The following is an 18803-nucleotide window of genomic DNA, read 5'->3' on the forward strand; positions in this document are numbered from 1 at the left end:
TGGAGATGTTTTGGGGTGGATGGATGGATGGATGGAGATTTTTGGGGATGGACAGATGGATGGACGGAGATGTTTTTGGGTTGGAAGGATGGATGGAGATGTTTGAGGATGGATGGATGGATGGAGATGTTTTGGGGTGGGTGGATGGATGGATGGATGGAGATTTTTGGGGATGGACGGACGGATGGATGGATGGACGGAGATGTTTTTGGGTTGGAAGGATGGATGGAGATGTTTGAGGATGGATGGATGGAGATGTTCAGAGATGTTTAGGGATGGATGGAGATGTTTTGGGGTGGAGGGATGGACGGAGATGTTTGAGGATGGAGATGTTTGGAGATGTTTAGGGATGGATGGATGGATGGGCAGATGGATGGAGATTTTGGGGATGGACGGATGGACGGATGGAGATGTTTTGGGATGGACGGACGGATGGAGAAGTCTGGAGATGTTTAGGGATGGATGGAGATGTTTTGGGGTGGAGGGATGGATGGAGATGTTTGGAGATGGATGGAGATGTTTGGAGATGGATGGAGATGTTTGGAGATGGATGGATGGAGATGTTTGGAGATGTTTAGGGATGGATGGGCAGATGGATGGAGATTTTTGGGGATGGACGGATGGACGGATGGAGATGTTTTGGGGTGGAGAAGTCTGGAGATGTTTAGGGATGGATGGAGATGTTTTGGGGTGGAGGGACGGATGGAGAAGTTTGGGGGCCGGCAGAAGGACGGATGGAGAAGTTGGGAGATGACGGACGGACACGCGGACGCTGCCGCCTGCCCCACCCCCCCCCCCCCCCCCAGCCCACCCCTCGCCGTGGGGGAAGGGCCCCACCACCGGAAGGAGGTTGCCGGGGGCCCAGCTGGCGGCTTGCGGGGCGGGGGATGGCCTCGCGTCCAGGACGGCGGTGGGGGGGGGAAGTTGACGTCACCCGGAGGCCACCGCCGATGCGCGAGGGGACGGCGGCAGCCGGTGGGGTGTGAAAGCAGCGGGGGAGGGGAACGACAACCCGAAATGCAGCGGGTGACCCCCCCCCACCCTGCGGCTGTACCCCATCAGCAGCCAGCTGTGTCTGTCCGGCTGTACCCCAGCCAGCTGTGTGACTGTACCCCAGCCAGCTGTGTGCGGCTGTACCCTATCAGCCAGCTGTAACTGTGCGACTGTACCCCATCCAGCTGTAGCCATGCGGCTGTACCCCATCATCAGCCAGCTGTGGCCGTGCGACTGTACCCCATCCTGCTGTGTCTGTGTAACTGTACCCCATCCAGCTGTAGCCATGCGACTGTACCCCAGCCAGCTGTGTCTGTGCGGCTGTACCCCATCACCAGCCAGCTGTGGCCGTGCGACTGTACCCCAGCCAGCTGTGTCTGTCTGGCTGTACCCTATCAGCCAGCTGTAACTGTGCGACTGTACCCCATCCTGCTGTGTCTGTGTAACTGTGCCCCATCCAGCTGTAGCCATGCGACTGTACCCCATCCAGCTGTGTCTGTCCGGCTGTACCCCATCAGCCAGCTGTGCAGCCATGCAGCTGTTCCCCACCCAGCTCTGGCCGTGCGACTGTACCCCGTCGATCTGTGCCTGTCCGGCTGTTCCCTGTCCATCTGTGCCTGTCCGGCTGTACCCCGTCGATCTGTGGCCGTCCGGCTGTTCCCCACCCATCTTTCCCCTCCCCCCTTTTAGCTCCTTCCCCCCAAATTCCCGTCGCTCTCCCCCGCCCCGCCCCCTCCCGCCGCACACCCCAACTTCTGCTTCGGCCCCCGCCCCCACCGTCCCCTCCCGGCCACCGCGTGAACATGGAGCCCTGGGCTCTGCTGCCCTGCCTGGGTGCAGGTGGGTGCTCGGGACCCCCGGCGTGGGCGTGGGGGGGTCACCGGGACCCCCCTGGGTGGGTGTAGGGTGTCACCGGGACCCTTGGGAACCCCCAGCGTGAGTGTGGGGTGTCACCCGGACCCCCGGGACCCCCCCAGGGTGGGTGTAGGGTGTCACCGGGACCCCTGGAACCCCCTTGGATGGGTGTGGGGTGTCACCCAGACCCTTGGAAACCCCCCGGGTGGGTGTGGGTTGTCACCCGGACCCCCCGGGAGCCCCCTGGGATGGGTGTAGGATGTCACCCAGACCTCTGAGACCCCCCCCCCCCGGGTGGGTGTGGGGTGTCACCCAGACCACTGGGACCCCCTGGGATGGGTGTAGGGTGTCACCCGGACCTCTGAGGCCCCCCCCCCAGGATGGGTGTAGGGTGTCACCCAGACCCTTGGGAACCCCCAGCGTGGGTGTGGGTTGTCACCAGGACCCCCAGAACCCCCCTGGGATGGGTGTAGGGTGTCACCAGGACCCCTGAGACCCCCCTGGGTGGGTGTAGGGTGTCACCCAGACCCTTGGGAACCCCCAGCGTGGGTGTGGGTTGTCACCAGGACCCCTGGGACCCCCTTGGATGGGTGTGGGGTGTCACCCAGACCACTGGGACCCCCTGGGATGGGTGTAGGGTGTCACCAGGACCCCTGAGACCCCCCAGGATGGGTGTGGGGTGTCACCCAGACCCCTGGAACCCCCCGGGATGGGTGTAGGGTGTCACCAGGACCCCTGGGACCACTGTTGTCCCCCCTCCCCCGGCAGTGCTGACTGCGTGCTGTGGCTCTGGGGTGGACGTGGAGACGGTGACCACCTTCCACGGCGACACCGCGGGGGCTTTCGGCCAAACCGTCGTCCAGTTCGGTACCCCCGACGACGGCGGGTAAGGTGTGGGGTGGGGGGGGTATCACCCAAGGGTTGGGGGGTGCATGTGTGTGTGTGTACCCCCCCCCCCCAAAAAAAAAACCCAACACCCCCACCCCACAGGGTCCTGGTGGGTGCCCCACTGCAACGCGGCGCCGTCAACGAAATGGGGATGATCTACCGGTGCCGGCACCGCTCGGGGAAGTGCCAGAAGGTCCCCGTCACCGGTGAGACCCCCCCTCTGCCCCCCCAAACCTCTGAGGAGGAGGAGGAGGAGGGTGGTGTCACCCCATCTCTCCCTAGGACCCCCCAACACCGTCAACGCGTCCCTGGGGTTAACGTTGGCCGCCGGGAACGCCAGGGCGCTGGTGAGCGGTGGGGTGGTGGTGGGGGTGGTGGTGGGGGTGTGACGGGGTTTCACCCCCAAAATTGGGTCGGTTTGGGCAATGGTGGGGGGGGGTGGGGGGGGGAAGGGGGGGACACGCTGAAATCGAACAGTCCAGGGTGTAAAGTCACGGAAGGTTGCGCCCAAAGTTGGTGTTTCTGGGGTGAGGTCATGGAGGTGGTGCCCAAATTTGGCTCTTTGGGGATGATATCAAGGAGGTTGCACCCAAATTTGGTCTTTCTGGGGTGACGTCATGGAGGTTGCACCCAAATTTGGTCTTTCTGGGGTGAGGTCATGGAGGTGGTGCCCAAAGTTGGCCCTTTGGGGATGATATCAAGGAATTTATGCCCAAAATTGGCCCTTTGGGGATGGCATCAAGGAATTTGCACCCAAATTTGGTCTTTCTGGGGTGACGTCATGGAGGTTGCACCCAAATTTGGTCTTTCTGGGGTGAGGTCATGGAGGTGGTGCCCAAAGTTGGCCCTTTGGGGATGACATCAAGGAATTTATGCCCAAAATTGGCCCTTTGGGGATGACATAAAGGAATTTGCACCCAAATTTGGTCTTTCTGGGGTGACATCAAGGTGACCTCCCCCCCCCCCCAAAAGTGGCCACCCTGCTGCTGCCCCGAATATCGCCCCCCCTCCACCCCCCCCCCCATCCTGTGCTCTGCTGATTTTTGGGGTCCCACCCCCCCACCCCACCCCAGGCATGCGGCCCCACGGTGCCCCAAGCCTGCGGGGAGAACATCCACCTCAACGGCTTCTGCGTCCTCCTGGACACCAACCTCCAGCAGCTCCAGCGCATCCCAGATGCCCAACCAGGTACGGGGAGGTGCTCCACCGGGGGTGGGAATGCGTTGGGGACACCTCGGTTGACCACGGGGATGTCTCTGTGCCCCCCCACCACCACCCCCCAGAGTGTCCCAAGAGCTCCTCAGATATCGTGTTCCTCATCGACGGCTCGGGCAGCATCCAATCCCAGGAGTTCTCAACGATGAAGACCTTCATCGTGGAGGTGATGAAGCGCTTCAAGGGCACCGACACGCAGGTACCGTCCGCCCGGGCGCCGGTGGTGACACCCCCCCACCCCGAATGGCTGTTCTCAACGGGGAGGGTGTCACCTCGAGGTGTGCGGGGTGGGTGGTTGTCTCCGTTGACGTTGCACGTGGGTCCTCGCAACGGGGTGACGTTTTTTTGGGCTGCTCTTGGCCACGGGGGTAGGCATTTTTGGGTGGTGGTTGCGTCCCTACCGGCGTGTCCCCAACGTTGTGTGTGTGTGTGTGTGTCCCCGCAGTTTGCTCTCACCCAGTTCTCCGACATCACCATCAACCACTTTGACTTCAACGCCTTCCGGAGGTCCCACAACCCCGTCAGTCTGCTGACAAACGTGTGGCAGATCAGGAGGACCACCCACACTGCCACCGCCATCGGGAAAGTCCTGTGAGTCCTTCCCCCCCCACCCCCAGCACCTCCGACCCCTCCCTCCCACCCGCCGTGGGGTGGTGACCCTCACCCCGTGGTGTCCTCCTGCCCCGGCGCAGGACGGAGGTGTTCGTCCCGGCCAAAGGGGCCCGACAAGATGCCACCAAGATCCTCATCGTCATCACGGATGGGAGGAAGTACGGCGACACCAGGCAGTACTCGCAAGTCATCCCGTTGGCCAACAGGATGGGGGTCACCCGCTACGCCATCGGGGTGAGGGACCAAGGCCACCCCCCCGCCCCCGCGTGACTAGCCGACCCAAACACGTCCGTCCGTCCAGCAGTCCGTGTGCCTGTCCATCGCCAAACCTCTCCATCCATTCCACCATCCAACCCTTTTTAAACATGGCCATCCATCCTTCCCTCCATCCCCAACATCTCCATCCATCCATCCCCAACATCTCCATCCATCCAACATCTCCATCCATCCATCCTTCCATCCTTCCATCCCCAACATCTCCATCCACCCATCCCAACATCTCCATCCATCCATCCCCAACATCTCCATCCCTCCATCCCCAACATCTCCACCCATCCATCCATCTCCAAACACCTCTGGCCATCGTCCATCTCCAAGCACCTCTGTTCATCTCCAAACATCTCCAGACTTCATCCACTCATCCCCAACATCTCCATCCACCCATCCCTCCATCCATCCATCCCCAACATCTCCATCCACCCATCCCTCCATCCATCCATCCCCAACATCTCCATCCATCCAACCAACATCTCCACCCATCCATCCAACATCTCCACCCATCCCTCCATCCCCAACATGTCCACCCATCCATCCAACATCTCCATCCTTCCATCCATCCATCCCCAAATCTCCACCCATCCATCCATCTCCACCCATCCATCCAACATCTCCATCCATCCATCCCCAACATCTCCATCCACCCATCCCAACATCTCCATCCATCCATCCTTCCATCCATCCATCCCCAACATCTCCACCCATCCCCAACATCTCCATCCATCCAACCAACATCTCCACCCATCCATCCAACATCTCCACCCATCCCTCCATCCCCAACATCTCCATCCATCCACCCATCCCCAACATCTCCATCCATCCATCCTTCCATCCTTCCATCCCCAACATCTCCATCCATCAATCCATCCCCAACATCTCCATCCACCCATCCCAACATCTCCATCCATCCGTCCAACATCTCCACCCACCCTTCCATCCCACCCCCCCACCCTTCCCCCCCTCCCCACACCTCCCGCCCCTCCCCCCCCGCAGGTGGGCAGCGCCTTCGTGGACGCGGACGCCGTGCAGGAGCTCCACACCATCGCCTCCGAACCCACCCAGGACCACGTCTTCCGGGTGGACAACTTCGACGCCCTGCAGGGCATCCAGGACCAGCTGCAGGAGAAGATCTTCGCCATCGAGGGTACCAAGGGGGGGTTGGGTCTCGGCCGGGGGTGGGGGTCGGCCGGTGCCCCCCGCTCACCCCCCGTCCCCGCAGGCACCCACTCCGCCCACAGCAGCTCCTTCCAGCTGGAGATGGCCCAGGAGGGCTTCAGCGCCCTGCTCACCCCCGTAAGCGTCCCCCGGCCACCCCGGCCCGTCCCCGCGCCCGGGGGGGTGTCCCACCCCCACCGCCGTCCCCCTCCCCGTCTCCGCTGGTGCAGGAGGGGCCCGTCCTGGGAGCGGTGGGCGCCTACGACTGGTCCGGAGGGGTCTTCGTCTACGGCGCCGGCGGGGAGACCGCCTTCGTCAACGCGTCCCGCGCCGCCGGGGACATGAACGACGCCTACTTGGGTGAGGTCCTCGGGGGTCGCGCGGGGCGTCGGGGTCCTCGCCGGGGTCTCCTCGGTGGGGCGGGGGACGTTGGGGGTCCCACCAGGTTCTGGGGGATGCGGGTGTCCCCGGGAGGTCCAGAGGACGTCGGCATCTCCGCAAGAGACTCGGGGAGCTGGGTGCCCCCGTGGGGTCCTGGGGACGTTGGTGCCCTCATGAGGTCCTGGAGATGCTGGTGCCCTCGTGAGGATCTTGGGGACATCGGCACCCCCACACGGTTCCTGGGGACATGGGTGCCCCCATGAGGTCCTGGAGATGCTGGTGTCCTCATGAGGTTCCTGGGGACGCTGGTGCCCCCATGAGGTCCTGGAGATGCTGGTGTCCTCATGAGGATCCAGGGGACGTTGGTGCCCCCATGAGTGCCCTGGGGACATCATCATCCCCACAAGGTTGCTGGGGATGTGGTTGCCCCGGGGGGGTCTGGGGGATGTTGGTGACCTCATAAAGTTCCTGGAGATCCTGGTGTCCCCATGAGGTCCTGGAGATGTTGGTGACCTTATGAGGATCTTGGGGACATCATCATCCCCACAAGGTTCCTGGGGCCGGGGGTGCCCCCGGGGGGGGTCCTGGGGCCTCCTTCCCCCCCCGCGGGTCCCGCTGACCCCCGCTGTGCCCAGGCTACGCAGCCGAGCCCCTGTCCCTGGGGGGCAGCCGGGCGCTGGCGCTGGGGGCCCCCCGCTACCGCCACGTCGGCCGCCTCCTCCTCTTCCTCCTCCGTGGCCCCCGCCGCACCTGGGACCTCCTGGCCGACGCCCCGGGGCCGCAGGTAACGGCGGGGCCGGGCGGGTGGGGGGTTGGGACACACGGACACCGCGCACGGACACGACCCCCCCCACCCCCCCCGCAGGTGGGCTCCTACTTCGGGGCGTCCCTCTGCGCCCTGGACGCCGACGGGGACGGCGCGGCCGAGGTGCTGCTGGTGGGGGCCCCCATGTTCTACGGCGCCGGCAGCGGGGGCCGCGTGGCCGTCTGCGCCCTCGGCACCAAGGTGGGGACCCCCGTCCCGTCCCACCCCACCCCACCCCACCCCGCGCCGGGCGGACGGGGGCACCCGGCACCTCGTGTGTCCCCCCAGGGCGAGCGGCTGCGGTGCCAGGAGATGCTGCGGGGACAACCCGGCCACCCCCTGGGGCGCTTTGGGGCCAGCCTGGCTCGCCTGGGGGACGTCGACGGGGACCGGTGGCCCGACGTGGCCGTGGGGGCCCCGCTGGAGGACGAAGAGCGGGGGGCCGTCTACGTCTTCCGCGGGACGCGGGGCGGCGTCGCCTCCCAGTACAGCCAGGTGGGACCCACCACGTGCCCAGACCTGGTCCTGGGGGTGGCCCCGGTCATGGGGGCTTGGGGGGGGTGGGCAGGTCCCGGGTGGTGGGGATGCCTTGGGCAGTGGAGGTGTCTTGGGTGGTGGAGACATCTTGGGTGGTGGAGAGGTCCTGGGAGGTGGAGATGTCTTGGGTGGTGGAGACACATTGGGTGGTGCAGACGTCTTAGTGGTGGAGAGGTCCTGGGAGGTGGAGATGTCTTGGAAGGTGGAGACACATTGGGTGGTGGAGGCATCTTGGTGGTGGAGAGGTCTTGGGTGGTGGAGAGGTCTTGGGTGGTGGAGAGGTCTTGGGTGGTGGAGAGTTCCTGGGTGGTGGGGACATCTTGGGTGGTGGAGAGGTCTTGGGTGGTAGAGGCATCTTGGGTGGTGGAGGTGTCTTGGGTGGTGGAGAGTTCCTGGGTGGTGGAGAGGTCTTGGGTGGTGGAGATGTCCTGGGTGGTGGAGACGTCTTGGTGGTGGAGGCATCTCGGGTAGTGGAGAGGTCCTGGGTACTGGAGATGTCTTGGGTGCCAGAGACGTCTTGGGTGACAAAGACACCTCGCGTGCTGGAGATGCTCCAGGTGCCCGAGGCGTCCCGGGTGCTGGGACATCTCGGGCGCCAGAGACGTCTCACCCGCTCGGGCGCCTCCGTCTCCCTCAGCGCATCTCAGGCGCCCAGTTCTCCAGCGGGCCACGCTATTTTGGCCAGGCCATCAGCGGTGGCCAGGACCTGACGGGGGACAGGCTGCCGGACGTGGCCGTGGGCGCCCAGGGACAGGTCCTGCTGCTCAGGTGGGCCCGGGCGACCTACCTGGGACCTTCTGCGGCCCGGAGGAATGCGGCGGCCACCACCGACCCGCTCTGGTTGTCACCGCCAGGTCCCAGCCGCTGCTCAAGGTCCGGGTGACGGTGGCTTTCCAGCCCCAGGAGATCCCCGCGGCCGCCTTTGACTGCCAGGAGGAGGAAGCGCCCAAGGGGGAAGTGGCCAAGGCAAAGATTTGCTTCCTCACCACCAAGAAAACACCTGACAACTTTGGTGAGACCTCCCAGAAGTCCAGCTGGACCCCCAGAGCAGCTGCAAGTGTCCCCAAGACCCCCCAGAAGTGTACACGGACCCCCCAAGCCCCTCCAGATGCCCTCAAGGCCCCCCAGATCTCCACCTGGCCTCCCAAAGCCCCTCCAGATGCCCTCAAGGGCCCCCAGATCTCCACCTGGCCTCCCAAAGCCCCTCCAGATGCCCTCAAGGCCCCCCAGAAGCCCACCTGGCCTCCCAAAGCCCCTCCAGATGCCCTCAAGCTCCCCAAACCACATCCCGACCTCCCCAGCACCCCTGAGAAATCAAGCCGGCCGCCCAAGATGTCCCCAGGTCACCCAGGAGACCACGCGGCCTCCCAAACCCGCTCCTGACGTCCCCAGGACCCTCCAGAACCCACCCGGCTTCTCCACCTCCCCCTTCCCCACCGTCCCCGGAGACCCCGGCCGCCCACCTTCCCGTCCCCGTCCCCGCAGGCGCCCAACTCTCCGTCACCCTGCGGTACCAGGCGGCCCTGGACCCCGGCCGGGCGATGGTCCGCGCCGTCTTCTCCGGCGGCGCCGCCGTCCGCAATGGGACCCTCCGCCTGGGCGTGGGAGAGCGGTGCGAGACCTTGGCCATCGCCTTCACGGTGGGTGTGGGGAAGGGCCCCGGCGCGGGGGTCCGGGGGTCGCCCGCCCCACGGCGCCGGCCCGGGGGACACGGCGGGGTCTCTGTGCCGGGCAGGGGTGCCCCCGCGACACGCTGACCCCCCTGGCGCTGCGCCTCGCCTACGACGCCACCGGGGACCCCATCGAGGTGGCCGGGGGCCTGCGGCCGGCCCTGAGCGAGGACTCGCAGACGGTGGCCACGGGCACGGTAGGGGCTGGGGGGCACCACGGGGTGGGTGGGTGGAGATGTTGGGGGTGGACGGACAGACGGACGGATGGATGGAGGTGTTGGGGGTGGGTGGGTGGGTGGGTGGATGGAGACATTGATGGAGATGTTGGGGATGGATGGAAGGAAGGATGGATGGATGGATGAAGGGTAGATTGATGGATGGATGGATGAAGGGTAGATGGGTGGATGGAGACATTGATGGAGATGTTGGGGTTGGATGTATGGGCAGATGGATGGATGGATGGAGATGTTGGGGATGGATGGAAGGAAGGATGGATGGATGGATGGATGGATGGATGAAGGGTAGATGGATGGATGGAGACATTGATGGAGATGTTGGGGTTGGATGTATGGGCAGATGGATGGATGGATGGAGATGTAGGGATGGATGGGTGGAGGGATGGATGGATGGAGATGGGGATGGATGGAAGGAAGGATGGAAGGTTGGATGGATGGATGGATGGATGGATGGGTGGGTGGGTGGATGAAGGGTAGATGGGTGGATGGAGACATTGATGGAGATGGGGATGGATGGATGGAAGGATGGATGGGTGGATGAAGGGTAGATGGATGGATGGAGACATTGATGGAGATGTTGGGGATGGATGTATGGACTGATGGATGGATGGATGGATGGAGATGTTCGGGGTGGAAGGATGGGTGGTTGGGGACAGATGGATGGGTGGATGGGTGGGTGGAGATGTTGGGGATGGATGGAGGGATGGGTGGCTGGAAGGACAGAGAGATGGAAGGAGAGGTGGGATGGACAGAAGGACAAGAGGAAGGAAGGACAGATGGATCCACAGACGGAAGGGAGGTGGGAATGATGGATGGAGGGATGGACGGACACAAGGACGCACGGACGGACACAAGGACGCACGGGCGGGAGCACGGGGGGCACCCAGCTGAGCCGGGGGCAGGGAGGAAGGGCAGACGCGTGGGCAGAAGGGAGGGAGGACACGCGGGAGGACATCTACGCCTGGGGAGGGTCGGAAGGGCCGAGGAGACCCGGGGGGGCGGGCGGACGGACGGACGGACGAGGCGTCTCCTCAGCTGCCCTTCGAGAAGGACTGCGGCACCGACAACGTCTGCGTCGACGACCTCCACGTCTCCTTCAACTTCTCGGGGTAGGTCCCCCCCGTTCCCCGCCTCGGTGGGGGGGGGGACACCCAGGGGCGCCGCGGTCCTCCCCCGCCTCCCGCCGACACCACCCACCCACCCGCGTGTCCTCCCCCCCCCTCCCCCAACCCCGCCCCCAGGCTGGAAACCGTCGTGGTGGGGGTGACCGACGTGGTGGACATCACCGTCACCCTCCGCAACCGCGGGGAGGACTCGTACGGGACCACCGTCCAGCTGCAGCACGCCGAAGCCCTCTCCTACCGCAAGGCCGTGGTGCTCCAGGTACCCCCCACCACCCCCCACCACCCCCTCAGAGCCTGGAAGAGCCCCCAGAAGGCCCCAAGACCCTCCAGAAGTGCGTTGGGCCTCCTCAAGCCCCTCCAGATGCCCTCGGGGATGGCTACGAGCTCCTCTGCGTGCCCAGCTCCCCTCCAGATGCCCTCAACGTTCCCCAGGAGTCCAGCTGGCCTCCTGAACCCTCTCCAGATGTCCTCCACACCCCCAGAACTCTACCCAGCCTCCAGAACCCCCTCCAGATGTCCTCAAGACCTCCCAGAAATCCATTTGTCCAACCAAATCCCCTCCAGGTCTCCCTCAAGACCTCCAGAAGCCCACGTGGCCTCCTGAACCCCTCCAGATGCCCTCAAGACCCCCTACAAGTCCATATGGCCTCCAAAACCCCTCCAGATGCCCTCAAGACCCCCCCAGAAGTCCATATGGCCTCCTGAACCCCTCCAGATGCCCTCAAGACCCCCTACAAGTCCATATGGCCTCCTGAACCCCTCCAGATGCCCTCAAGACCCCCTACAAGCCCATATGGCCTCCTGAACCCCTCCAGATGCCCTCAAGACCCCCGTAGAAGTCCATATGGCCTCCTGAACCCCTCCAGATGCCCTCAAGACCCCCCCAGAAGTCCATATGGCCTCCTGAACCCCTCCAGATGCCCTCAAGACCCCCTACAAGTCCATATGGCCTCCAAAACCCCTCCAGATGCCCTCAAGACCCCCCCAGAAGTCCATATGGCCTCCAAAACCCCTCCAGATGCCCTCAAGACCCCCCGAGTTGCCTCACCCACTCCCGTCCCCACCCCTGACGCCCCCTTCCCCCCCCCGGGACCTTCTCAGTCCTCCAGGAGATCCCCGTCCCTGCGCTGCAACTCGGAGCCGGCGGAGGGACGGCATCGCAAGACCCTCTGCCTCGTCAACCACCCCATCTTCCGCCCCGGCACAGAGGTGGGGGGGGGGGGTTGTCCCCGTCGCTGGGGGACGTCGTGGTGGGGCAGGGCGGGGGTTTGGGGGGTGACGTCCCGTCCCGTCCCGTCCCGCAGGTCGTCTTCACCGTCACCCTGGACGTGCCCCACGGCGCGGAGCTGGGGCAGGCGTTGGAGGTGGTGGCCAACGCCACCAGGTGAGGGACGGGGGCCGTGGGGTGGGGTGGGGGGGCGAGGGGGGGGGGGGGCGGGCGACACGTGTGACCCCCCCACCCCCCCACCGCAGCGACAACGGGGCGCCGGGCGGCCGGGCTGAGCGCGCCGAGATCCCGGTGAAGTACGGCGTCTTCCTCGTCCTCACCAGGTAGGGGTGGACCTCCACGGGCCACCCGCCCCCGGCCCTGGCCCCGCTGTGCCCCCCCCCAGCCCCCGCCATGACCCCAGTCCCACCCTGACCCCCCCCCACCCCCCCCCCACCCCCCCCCCCCCGTGCTCCAAGAGGAGCTCTGCCCCGTGGCCGTGGTCCCCAAGGTGCCACCAACCCCCAAGGTGCCACCAACCCCAAGGTGCCACCAACCCCAACGTGCCACCAACCCCATGTCCATGGTCCCCAAGGTGCCACCAACCCCAAGGTGCCACCAACCCCAAGGTGCCACCAACCCCCAAGGTGTCACCAACCCCAACATGTCCCCAGCCCCACATCTGTGGTCCCCAAGGTGCCACCACCCCATGTCCATGGTCCCCAAGGTGCCACCAGACCCCAAGATGCCCCCACCCCCGTGTCCCTGCTCCCCACCGTGCCCCCCCCCAACCATCCCTGGTCCCCAACGTGTCCCCAGCCCCATGTCCATGGTCCCCAACCCCCAAGGTGACACCAACCCCGTGTCCATGGTCCCCAAGGTGCCACCAGCCCCCAACATGTCCCCAGCCCCACATCTGTGGTCCCCAAGGTGCCACCACCCCATGCCCCTGGTCCCCAAGGTGCCACCAACCCCCAAGGTGCCACCACCCCATGTCCACGGTCCCCAAGGTGTCCCCAGCCCCCAACATGTCCCCAGCCCAACATCTGTGGTCCCCAAGGTGCCACCAGACCCCAAGATGCCCCCACCCCTGTGTCCCTGCTCCCCACCGTGCCCCCCCCCCAACCATCCCTGGTCCCCAACGTGTCCCCAGCCCCATGTCCATGGTCCCCAACCCCCAAGGTGACACCAACCCCGTGTCCATGGTCCTCAACGTGCCCCCAGCCCCACATCTGTGGTCCCCGAGGTGTCCCCAACCCCCAAGATGCCCCCACCCCCGTGTCCCTGCTCCCCACTGTGCCCCCCCCAACCATCCCTGGTCCCCGAGGTGCCCCCACCCCGAGGTGCCCCCACCCCAAGGTGCCCCCACCCCAAGGTGTCCCCACCCCAAGGTGTCCCCACCCCCGTGTCCCCCCCCAGCGCCCCCAACTCCACCAAGTACGTCAACGTCTCGACGCGCGCGGGGGCCCCCCCCAGCGCCCCCGTCACCCACCGCTACCAGGTGAGGGGGGGGGCAGGGGGGAGGGGGCGGCCCCGCACCCCGGGGTGCCCCGTCCCGCCGGGGGTCCCGTCCCCACCGCCCCCCCCCACCCCCCCGCAGGTGAAGGTGCTGGGCCAGCGCGGGGTCCCCGTCACCGTCACCTTCCTGGTGCCCACGGGCCTGGGGGGGGCCCGGCTCTGGGACCACCTGGGGGTCACCCCCGAGCAGGTAACGGCCCCCCCAGAGCGGGGACCCCGCCACCCCCCCCTAAAAACGGGGGGTCCCGGCATCCCCCCCCCCTCCAAAACCGGGACCCCCATCCTGCCCCCCCCCCCCCAAAATGAGGGGTCCCGGCATCCCCCCCCCTCCCCAAATCCAGGGACCCCCCAGCATCCCCCCCCCCCCCCCCCCCCGCAGGACTCGGGCTCGTGCCGGGCCGTGACCGAACACCCGGAGGGGCCCCACGGCGCGCGGGGGCTGCAGGAGCGCCCCCTGCTGGTGAGTGGCACCTGCGGTGTGGGGCGGGGTGTGGGGCTGGGATGTGTGGGGCTGGGATGTGTGGGGGGCTGGGGTGTGGGGCTGGGATGTGGGGGGGCTGGGGGTGTGGGGGGCAGCGGGGACCTCATCACCCCATGGCTCTGTGGGGCTGGGATCTGGGGGGCAGGGGCTGTGGGGCAGGGGGTTGTGGGACTGGGGTGTGGGGCTGGGATGTGGGGGGCAGGGGGTGTGGGGGGCAGGGGGCTGTGGGTCAGGGGGTAACCCCCCTGTCACCCCATGAGGCTGTGGGGCTGGGATCTGGGGGGCAGGGGGTGTAGGGGGCAGGGCCCCCCCCGTCACCCCATGGCGCTGTGGGGCAGGGTGCCCCCCTCACCCCCTGTGCCCCCCAGGACTGCACCGTGGCCGCCTGCACGGAGCTGCAGTGCCGGGTCCCGGAGCTGGAGCCCCCCCGGGCGCTGGGGTTCAGCCTCGGGGGGAGCCTGGCCCTGGCCTGGATGGCCCAGGTAAGGGGGCGGCCGTGGGGCGGCCGTGGGGCGGCTGTGGGGCAGCTGTGGGGCAGCCGTGGGGCAGCTGTGGGGCTGGGGCTGGGGGGGGCACCCCGGTCCGAGGGGCAAAGCGGGGATGGGGCTGGGGGTGGGGATGGGGGGGCACCCTGGGGCGCCCCACGCCTGCCCCACGGCTGCCCCACGCCTGCCCCACGCCTGCCCCACGGCTGCCCCACGGCTGCCCCACGGCTGCCCCCCCGCAGACCCAGCAGCCCAAGGTGCTCGTGCAGAGCTCGGCCCGGGTCAGCTTCGATGTGGGGCGGTTCTGGAACAGCGGGGGGGACCCCCAGCTGCAGGTGCGACCCACGGGGGGTGGCTGGGGGGCAGAGGGGGGGGGGGGGCCCAGCCCCACGAGTGGGTGGTTGTGGGGCAGTGGGGGTGGGGTGTCCCGGGCACCTGGGTGGGGGGCAGTGGGTGGTTGTGGGGTGGTGTGGGGTGGTTGTGGGGCAGTGGGGGGCAGTGGGTGGTTGTGGGGTGGTGTGGGGTGGTTGTGGGGCAGTGGGGGGCAGTGGGGCGGTGTGGGGCAGTGGGGTGGGGTGGGGCAGTGGGTGGTTGTGGGGTGGTGTGGGGTGGTTGTGGGGCAGTGGGGGGCAGTGGGGGGCAGTGGGTGGTTGTGGGGCAGTGGGGGGCAGCGCGTGGCCGTGGGGCGGTGTGTGGGTCCCGCCCCTCCCCCCCCATGCCATCCCCCCCCTTTCCCCCCCCCCCCCCGCAGGTGCAGACGGAGCTGGAGCGCCTGGAGCCCCCCAACCCCCTGCCCCACATCCTGGGGGGCACGGCGGGGGGGCTGCTCCTGCTGGGCCTGGCCGCGCTGCTGCTCTACAAGGTGAGGGGGCGGGGCCTCCCCTCCCCCCTCCCCCCCTCCCCCCCCCCGCTGACCCCCTCCCCTCCCCCCCCAGGTGGGCTTCTTCAAGCGCCGCTACAAGGAGCTGCTGGAGGGCGACGGGACCCCCCCGGCCCCCCCGGGCAACCCCCAGGGCTGAGGCGGCCCCGCACCCATGGGTGCCCCCCCTCCCCCCCCCCCTCACTGTGGGGGTGTCACCCGCACCCATGGGTGCCCCTTTGGGGTGTGTGTGGGGTCACAACCCCCCCCCCCTCCTTTTGCAGCCGCCAATAAAGCCGCTCGGCCACCCCAGCCTGTTTTGGGGGGGTGGGGTGGGGTGTGGTGTCACCCCCCTGCCCCCCCATATCCCCCTCACCCCCCTCGGGGACCCCCCCATCCCCTCCCCCCCCCCTCCCCTCCCCCCCGGTCTATATTTAACGCCGCTGTTCCATATTTAACACGTGCAGCGAGTTGGGGCCGGGCCTCAGCCCATTGGCCCAGCCGCCCTTCGCCGTGGGGCCGGGGTGACCCGGGGGGGGGTCACTCGCTCGCCCTTGGCCGTCACCATGTTCGCTGCTTGGGGGGCTGCCCCACGGCGGGCCCTGGCCTCCGCCGCCGGGACCCACGCGGGCGCTGCCGGAGGTCCGGGGTGGGGTTGGGGGAATGGGGGGTTTGGGGGGGGGGGTGTTTGGGGGGTTTTGGGGTGAAATCGGGGTGTATTGGGGTGGGTTTGGGGGTGACATTGGGGTGTATCGGGGGGTTTTGGGGTGCAGTCAGGGTGTATTGGGTGAAATTGGGGTGAAATTGGGGTGTAGCGGGGGGTTTTGGGGTGACATTTGGGTGTACTACGTGGATTTGGGGTGAAATCAGGGTGTATTGGGTGTTTTTGGGGTGACATTGGGGTGTATTGGGGGTTTTGGGGTGAAATCGGGGTGTATGGGGTGTTTTTGGGGTGACATTGGGGTGTATCAGGGGGTTTTGGGGTGCAATCGGGGTGTATCTGGTGTTTTTGGGGTGACGTTGGGGTGTATTGGGGGGTTTTGGGGTGACATTGGGGTGTATTGGGTGTTTTTGGGGTGACGTTGGGGTGTACCACGTGGATTTGGGGTGTTTTGGGTGGCATTGGGGCTGCGTCTGGTGGTTTTGGGGTGCAGTCAGGGTGTGTGGGGTGGGTTTGGGGTGCAATCAGGGTGTATTGGGTGTTTTTGGGGTGACATTGGGGTGTACGGGGTGGCTTTGGGGTGCAATCAGGGTGTATCTGGTGTTTTTGGGGTGACATTGGGGTGTATTGGGTGGGTTTGGGGTGACATTGGGGTGTATTGGGTGTTTTTGGGGTGCAGTTGGGGTGTATGGGGTGGGTTCGGGGCAATATTGGGGTGCACCATGCGGGTTTGGGGTGTTTGGGGCAGTGTTGGGGCTGTGCCTGGTGGGTTCGGGTGTCTCTGGGAGTTTTGGGGTGTTTCTGTGTATTTTGGGGTGCTTCGGGGGTATTTTGGGGTGTTCTGGGGGTGTTTTGGGGGTGTTTTGGGGTGTTTGGGGGGTGTTTTGGGGTGCTTCAGGGGTATTTGGGGTGTTTCAGGGGTACTTTGGGGTGTTTCAGGTGTATTTTAGGGTGTTCCGGGGGTATTTCAAGGTGTTTTGGGTTCGTTTTGGGAGTATTTCAGGGTGTTTTGGGGGTATTTTGGGGGTATGTCAGGGTGTTTTGGGGGTATTTTGGGGTGTTTCGGGTGTATTTCAGGGTGTTCTGGGGGTGTTTTGGGGGTATTTCAGGCTGTTTCAGGGGTATTTTGGGGTGTTTTGGGGTATTTCAGGGTGTTCTGGGGGTGTTTTGGGGGTATTTCAGGCTGTTTCAGGGGTATTTTGGGGTGTTTTGGGGTATTTGGGGTGTTTCAGGGGTATTTTGGGGTGTTTTGGGGGTATTTCGGGGTGTCTCAGGTGTATTTCAGGGTGTTCTGGGGGTGTTTTGGGGGTATTTCAGGCTGTATCGGGTATTTCGGGGTGTCTCAGGTGTATTTCAGGGTGTTCTGGGGGTGTTTGGGGGGTATTTCAGGCTGTATCAGGGGTATTTTGGGGTGTTTCGGGGTATTTCGGGGTGTTCTGGGGGTGTTTTGGGGGTATTTCAGGCTGTATCAGGGGTATTTTGGGGTGTTTGGGGGTATTTCGGGGTGTTTCAGGGGTATTTCAGGGTGTTTCGGGGTATTTCGGGGTGTGTTGTTGGGGGAGGTGATGGCGCGTGGGTGGTTTTGGGGTGTTTCAGAGCGTTACCGGGTGCCGCAGCCCCGGGGTGACTCCGCGGGGGGGGGGGGGGTTTGAGGGGTGTGGGGGCGCTTTTGGGGTGCTCCGGCCCCACAGCAGCTCTGGGGCAGGTCGGACGTGGCGGGCGCTGTCGTTCCTGGTGGCGCTGCCGGCGGTGGGGGTCTGCATGCTCAACGTCTGGCTGGAGGAGCATCGGCACCACCGCCAGCCCCCCGCCTTCGTGCCCTACCACCACCTCCGCATCCGCACCAAGGCACGCGCAGGCCTGGCGCCATGGTGGATGGGCGCTGTGGGGCGGGATGTGGGGCGGGATGTGGGGCAGGAGAGGCCTGAGGCCACGGCGGATGGGCGCTATGGGGCGGGATGTGGGTGCTATGGAGGGATACGGGCGCTATGGGGCGGGATGTGGGGCGGGGGAGGCCTGACGCCGTGGTGGGTGGGCGCTGTGGGGCAGGATGTGGGTGCTATGGAGGGATACGGGCGCTATGGGGCGGGATGTGGGGCGGGGGAGGCCTGAGGCCACGGCGGATGGGCGCTATGGGGCGGGATGTGGGTGCTATGGAGGGATACGGGCGCTATGGGGCAAGATATGGGGCAGGGGAGGCCTGACGCCGTGGTGGGTGGGCGCTGTGGGGCAGGATGTGGGTCCTATGGAGGGATACGGGCGCTATGGGGCGGGATGTGGGGCGGGGGAGGCCTGATGCTGCGGTGGATGGGCGCTGTGGGGCGGGATGTGGGTGCTATGGAGGGATACGGGCGCTATGGGGCAGGATGTGGGGCAGGGGAGGCCTGACGCCGTGGTGGATGGGTGCTATGGGGCGGGATGTGGGGCAGGGGAGGCCTGATGCTGCGGTGGATGGGTGCTATGGGGCGGGATATGGGTGCTATGGGGGGGGGATATGGGTGCTATGGGGTGTAGACGGGCGCTATGGGGCGGGATGTGGGGCCGCTGACCCCCATCTCTCTCTTGCCCCCCCCAGCCGTTCCCGTGGGGTGACGGGAACCACACGCTGTTCCACAACCCCCGCACCAACCCCCTGCCCACCGGCTACGAGAAATAGGGACCCCCGGGACCCCCCCGGGACCCCCCCGGGACCCCCCAAATAAACAAACACCCTCAACCTGCCCCACCGCCCCCCTCCCTCCCTGCCCCACGGCGCCGGCCCCACAGCAAACCCCCAGCAGACACGGGGGGGGGGGGGGGGGGGGTTCCCCCCCCCCCTCGGGGTTTAATGAGGGGGAACCCCACA

General features: G+C 66.0%; 2 protein-coding genes across 2 annotated transcripts; both read left to right on the forward strand.

Moving 5' to 3' along the window:
- Positions 1 to 1748: 1748 nt before the first annotated feature.
- ITGAX (integrin subunit alpha X) lies at positions 1749 to 15602 on the forward strand. Its single transcript, XM_054808685.1, has 30 exons — positions 1749 to 1833; positions 2617 to 2734; positions 2839 to 2942; positions 3019 to 3083; positions 3810 to 3924; positions 4020 to 4150; positions 4397 to 4542; positions 4644 to 4797; positions 5833 to 5983; positions 6059 to 6132; positions 6225 to 6354; positions 7011 to 7159; positions 7241 to 7381; positions 7469 to 7675; positions 8355 to 8485; positions 8572 to 8729; positions 9203 to 9357; positions 9453 to 9584; positions 10659 to 10732; positions 10865 to 11006; positions 11849 to 11956; positions 12052 to 12131; positions 12221 to 12298; positions 13374 to 13455; positions 13555 to 13662; positions 13852 to 13932; positions 14322 to 14435; positions 14681 to 14773; positions 15190 to 15300; positions 15374 to 15602. The coding sequence occupies exons 1-30, from the start codon at positions 1797 to 1799 to the stop codon at positions 15455 to 15457; spliced, it is 3453 nt and encodes a 1150-aa protein (XP_054664660.1). The 5' UTR covers positions 1749 to 1796; the 3' UTR covers positions 15458 to 15602.
- A 181-nt stretch (positions 15603 to 15783) lies between these two features.
- LOC129199040 (cytochrome c oxidase subunit 6A2, mitochondrial) lies at positions 15784 to 18679 on the forward strand. The gene is made up of 3 exons (XM_054808754.1): positions 15784 to 15939; positions 17664 to 17806; positions 18534 to 18679. The coding sequence occupies exons 1-3, from the start codon at positions 15864 to 15866 to the stop codon at positions 18612 to 18614; spliced, it is 300 nt and encodes a 99-aa protein (XP_054664729.1). The 5' UTR covers positions 15784 to 15863; the 3' UTR covers positions 18615 to 18679.
- Positions 18680 to 18803: the final 124 nt, after the last annotated feature.

The sequence above is a fragment of the Grus americana genome, chromosome 39 (genome assembly GCF_028858705.1).
Source record: "Grus americana isolate bGruAme1 chromosome 39, bGruAme1.mat, whole genome shotgun sequence".
NCBI classification, from domain to species: Eukaryota; Metazoa; Chordata; class Aves; order Gruiformes; family Gruidae; genus Grus; species Grus americana.

What these genes read in the sequence shown, in the direction of transcription:
- ITGAX (XM_054808685.1), top strand. Translation starts at nt 1,797, where the DNA reads ATGGAGCCCTGGGCTCTGCTGCCCTGCCTGGGTGCAG. An exon ending in CCGGGAACGCCAGGGCGCTG is followed by an intron (nt 3,084 to 3,809) that starts GTGAGCGGTGGG and finishes ACCCCACCCCAG; the next exon opens with GCATGCGGCCCCACGGTGCC. An exon ending in CATGAACGACGCCTACTTGG is followed by an intron (nt 6,355 to 7,010) that starts GTGAGGTCCTCG and finishes CGCTGTGCCCAG; the next exon opens with GCTACGCAGCCGAGCCCCTG.
- LOC129199040 (XM_054808754.1), top strand. Translation starts at nt 15,864, where the DNA reads ATGTTCGCTGCTTGGGGGGCTGCCCCACGGCGGGCCCTGGCCTCCGCC. An exon ending in CCACGCGGGCGCTGCCGGAG is followed by an intron (nt 15,940 to 17,663) that starts GTCCGGGGTGGG and finishes GCTCTGGGGCAG; the next exon opens with GTCGGACGTGGCGGGCGCTG. An exon ending in ACCTCCGCATCCGCACCAAG is followed by an intron (nt 17,807 to 18,533) that starts GCACGCGCAGGC and finishes TGCCCCCCCCAG; the next exon opens with CCGTTCCCGTGGGGTGACGG.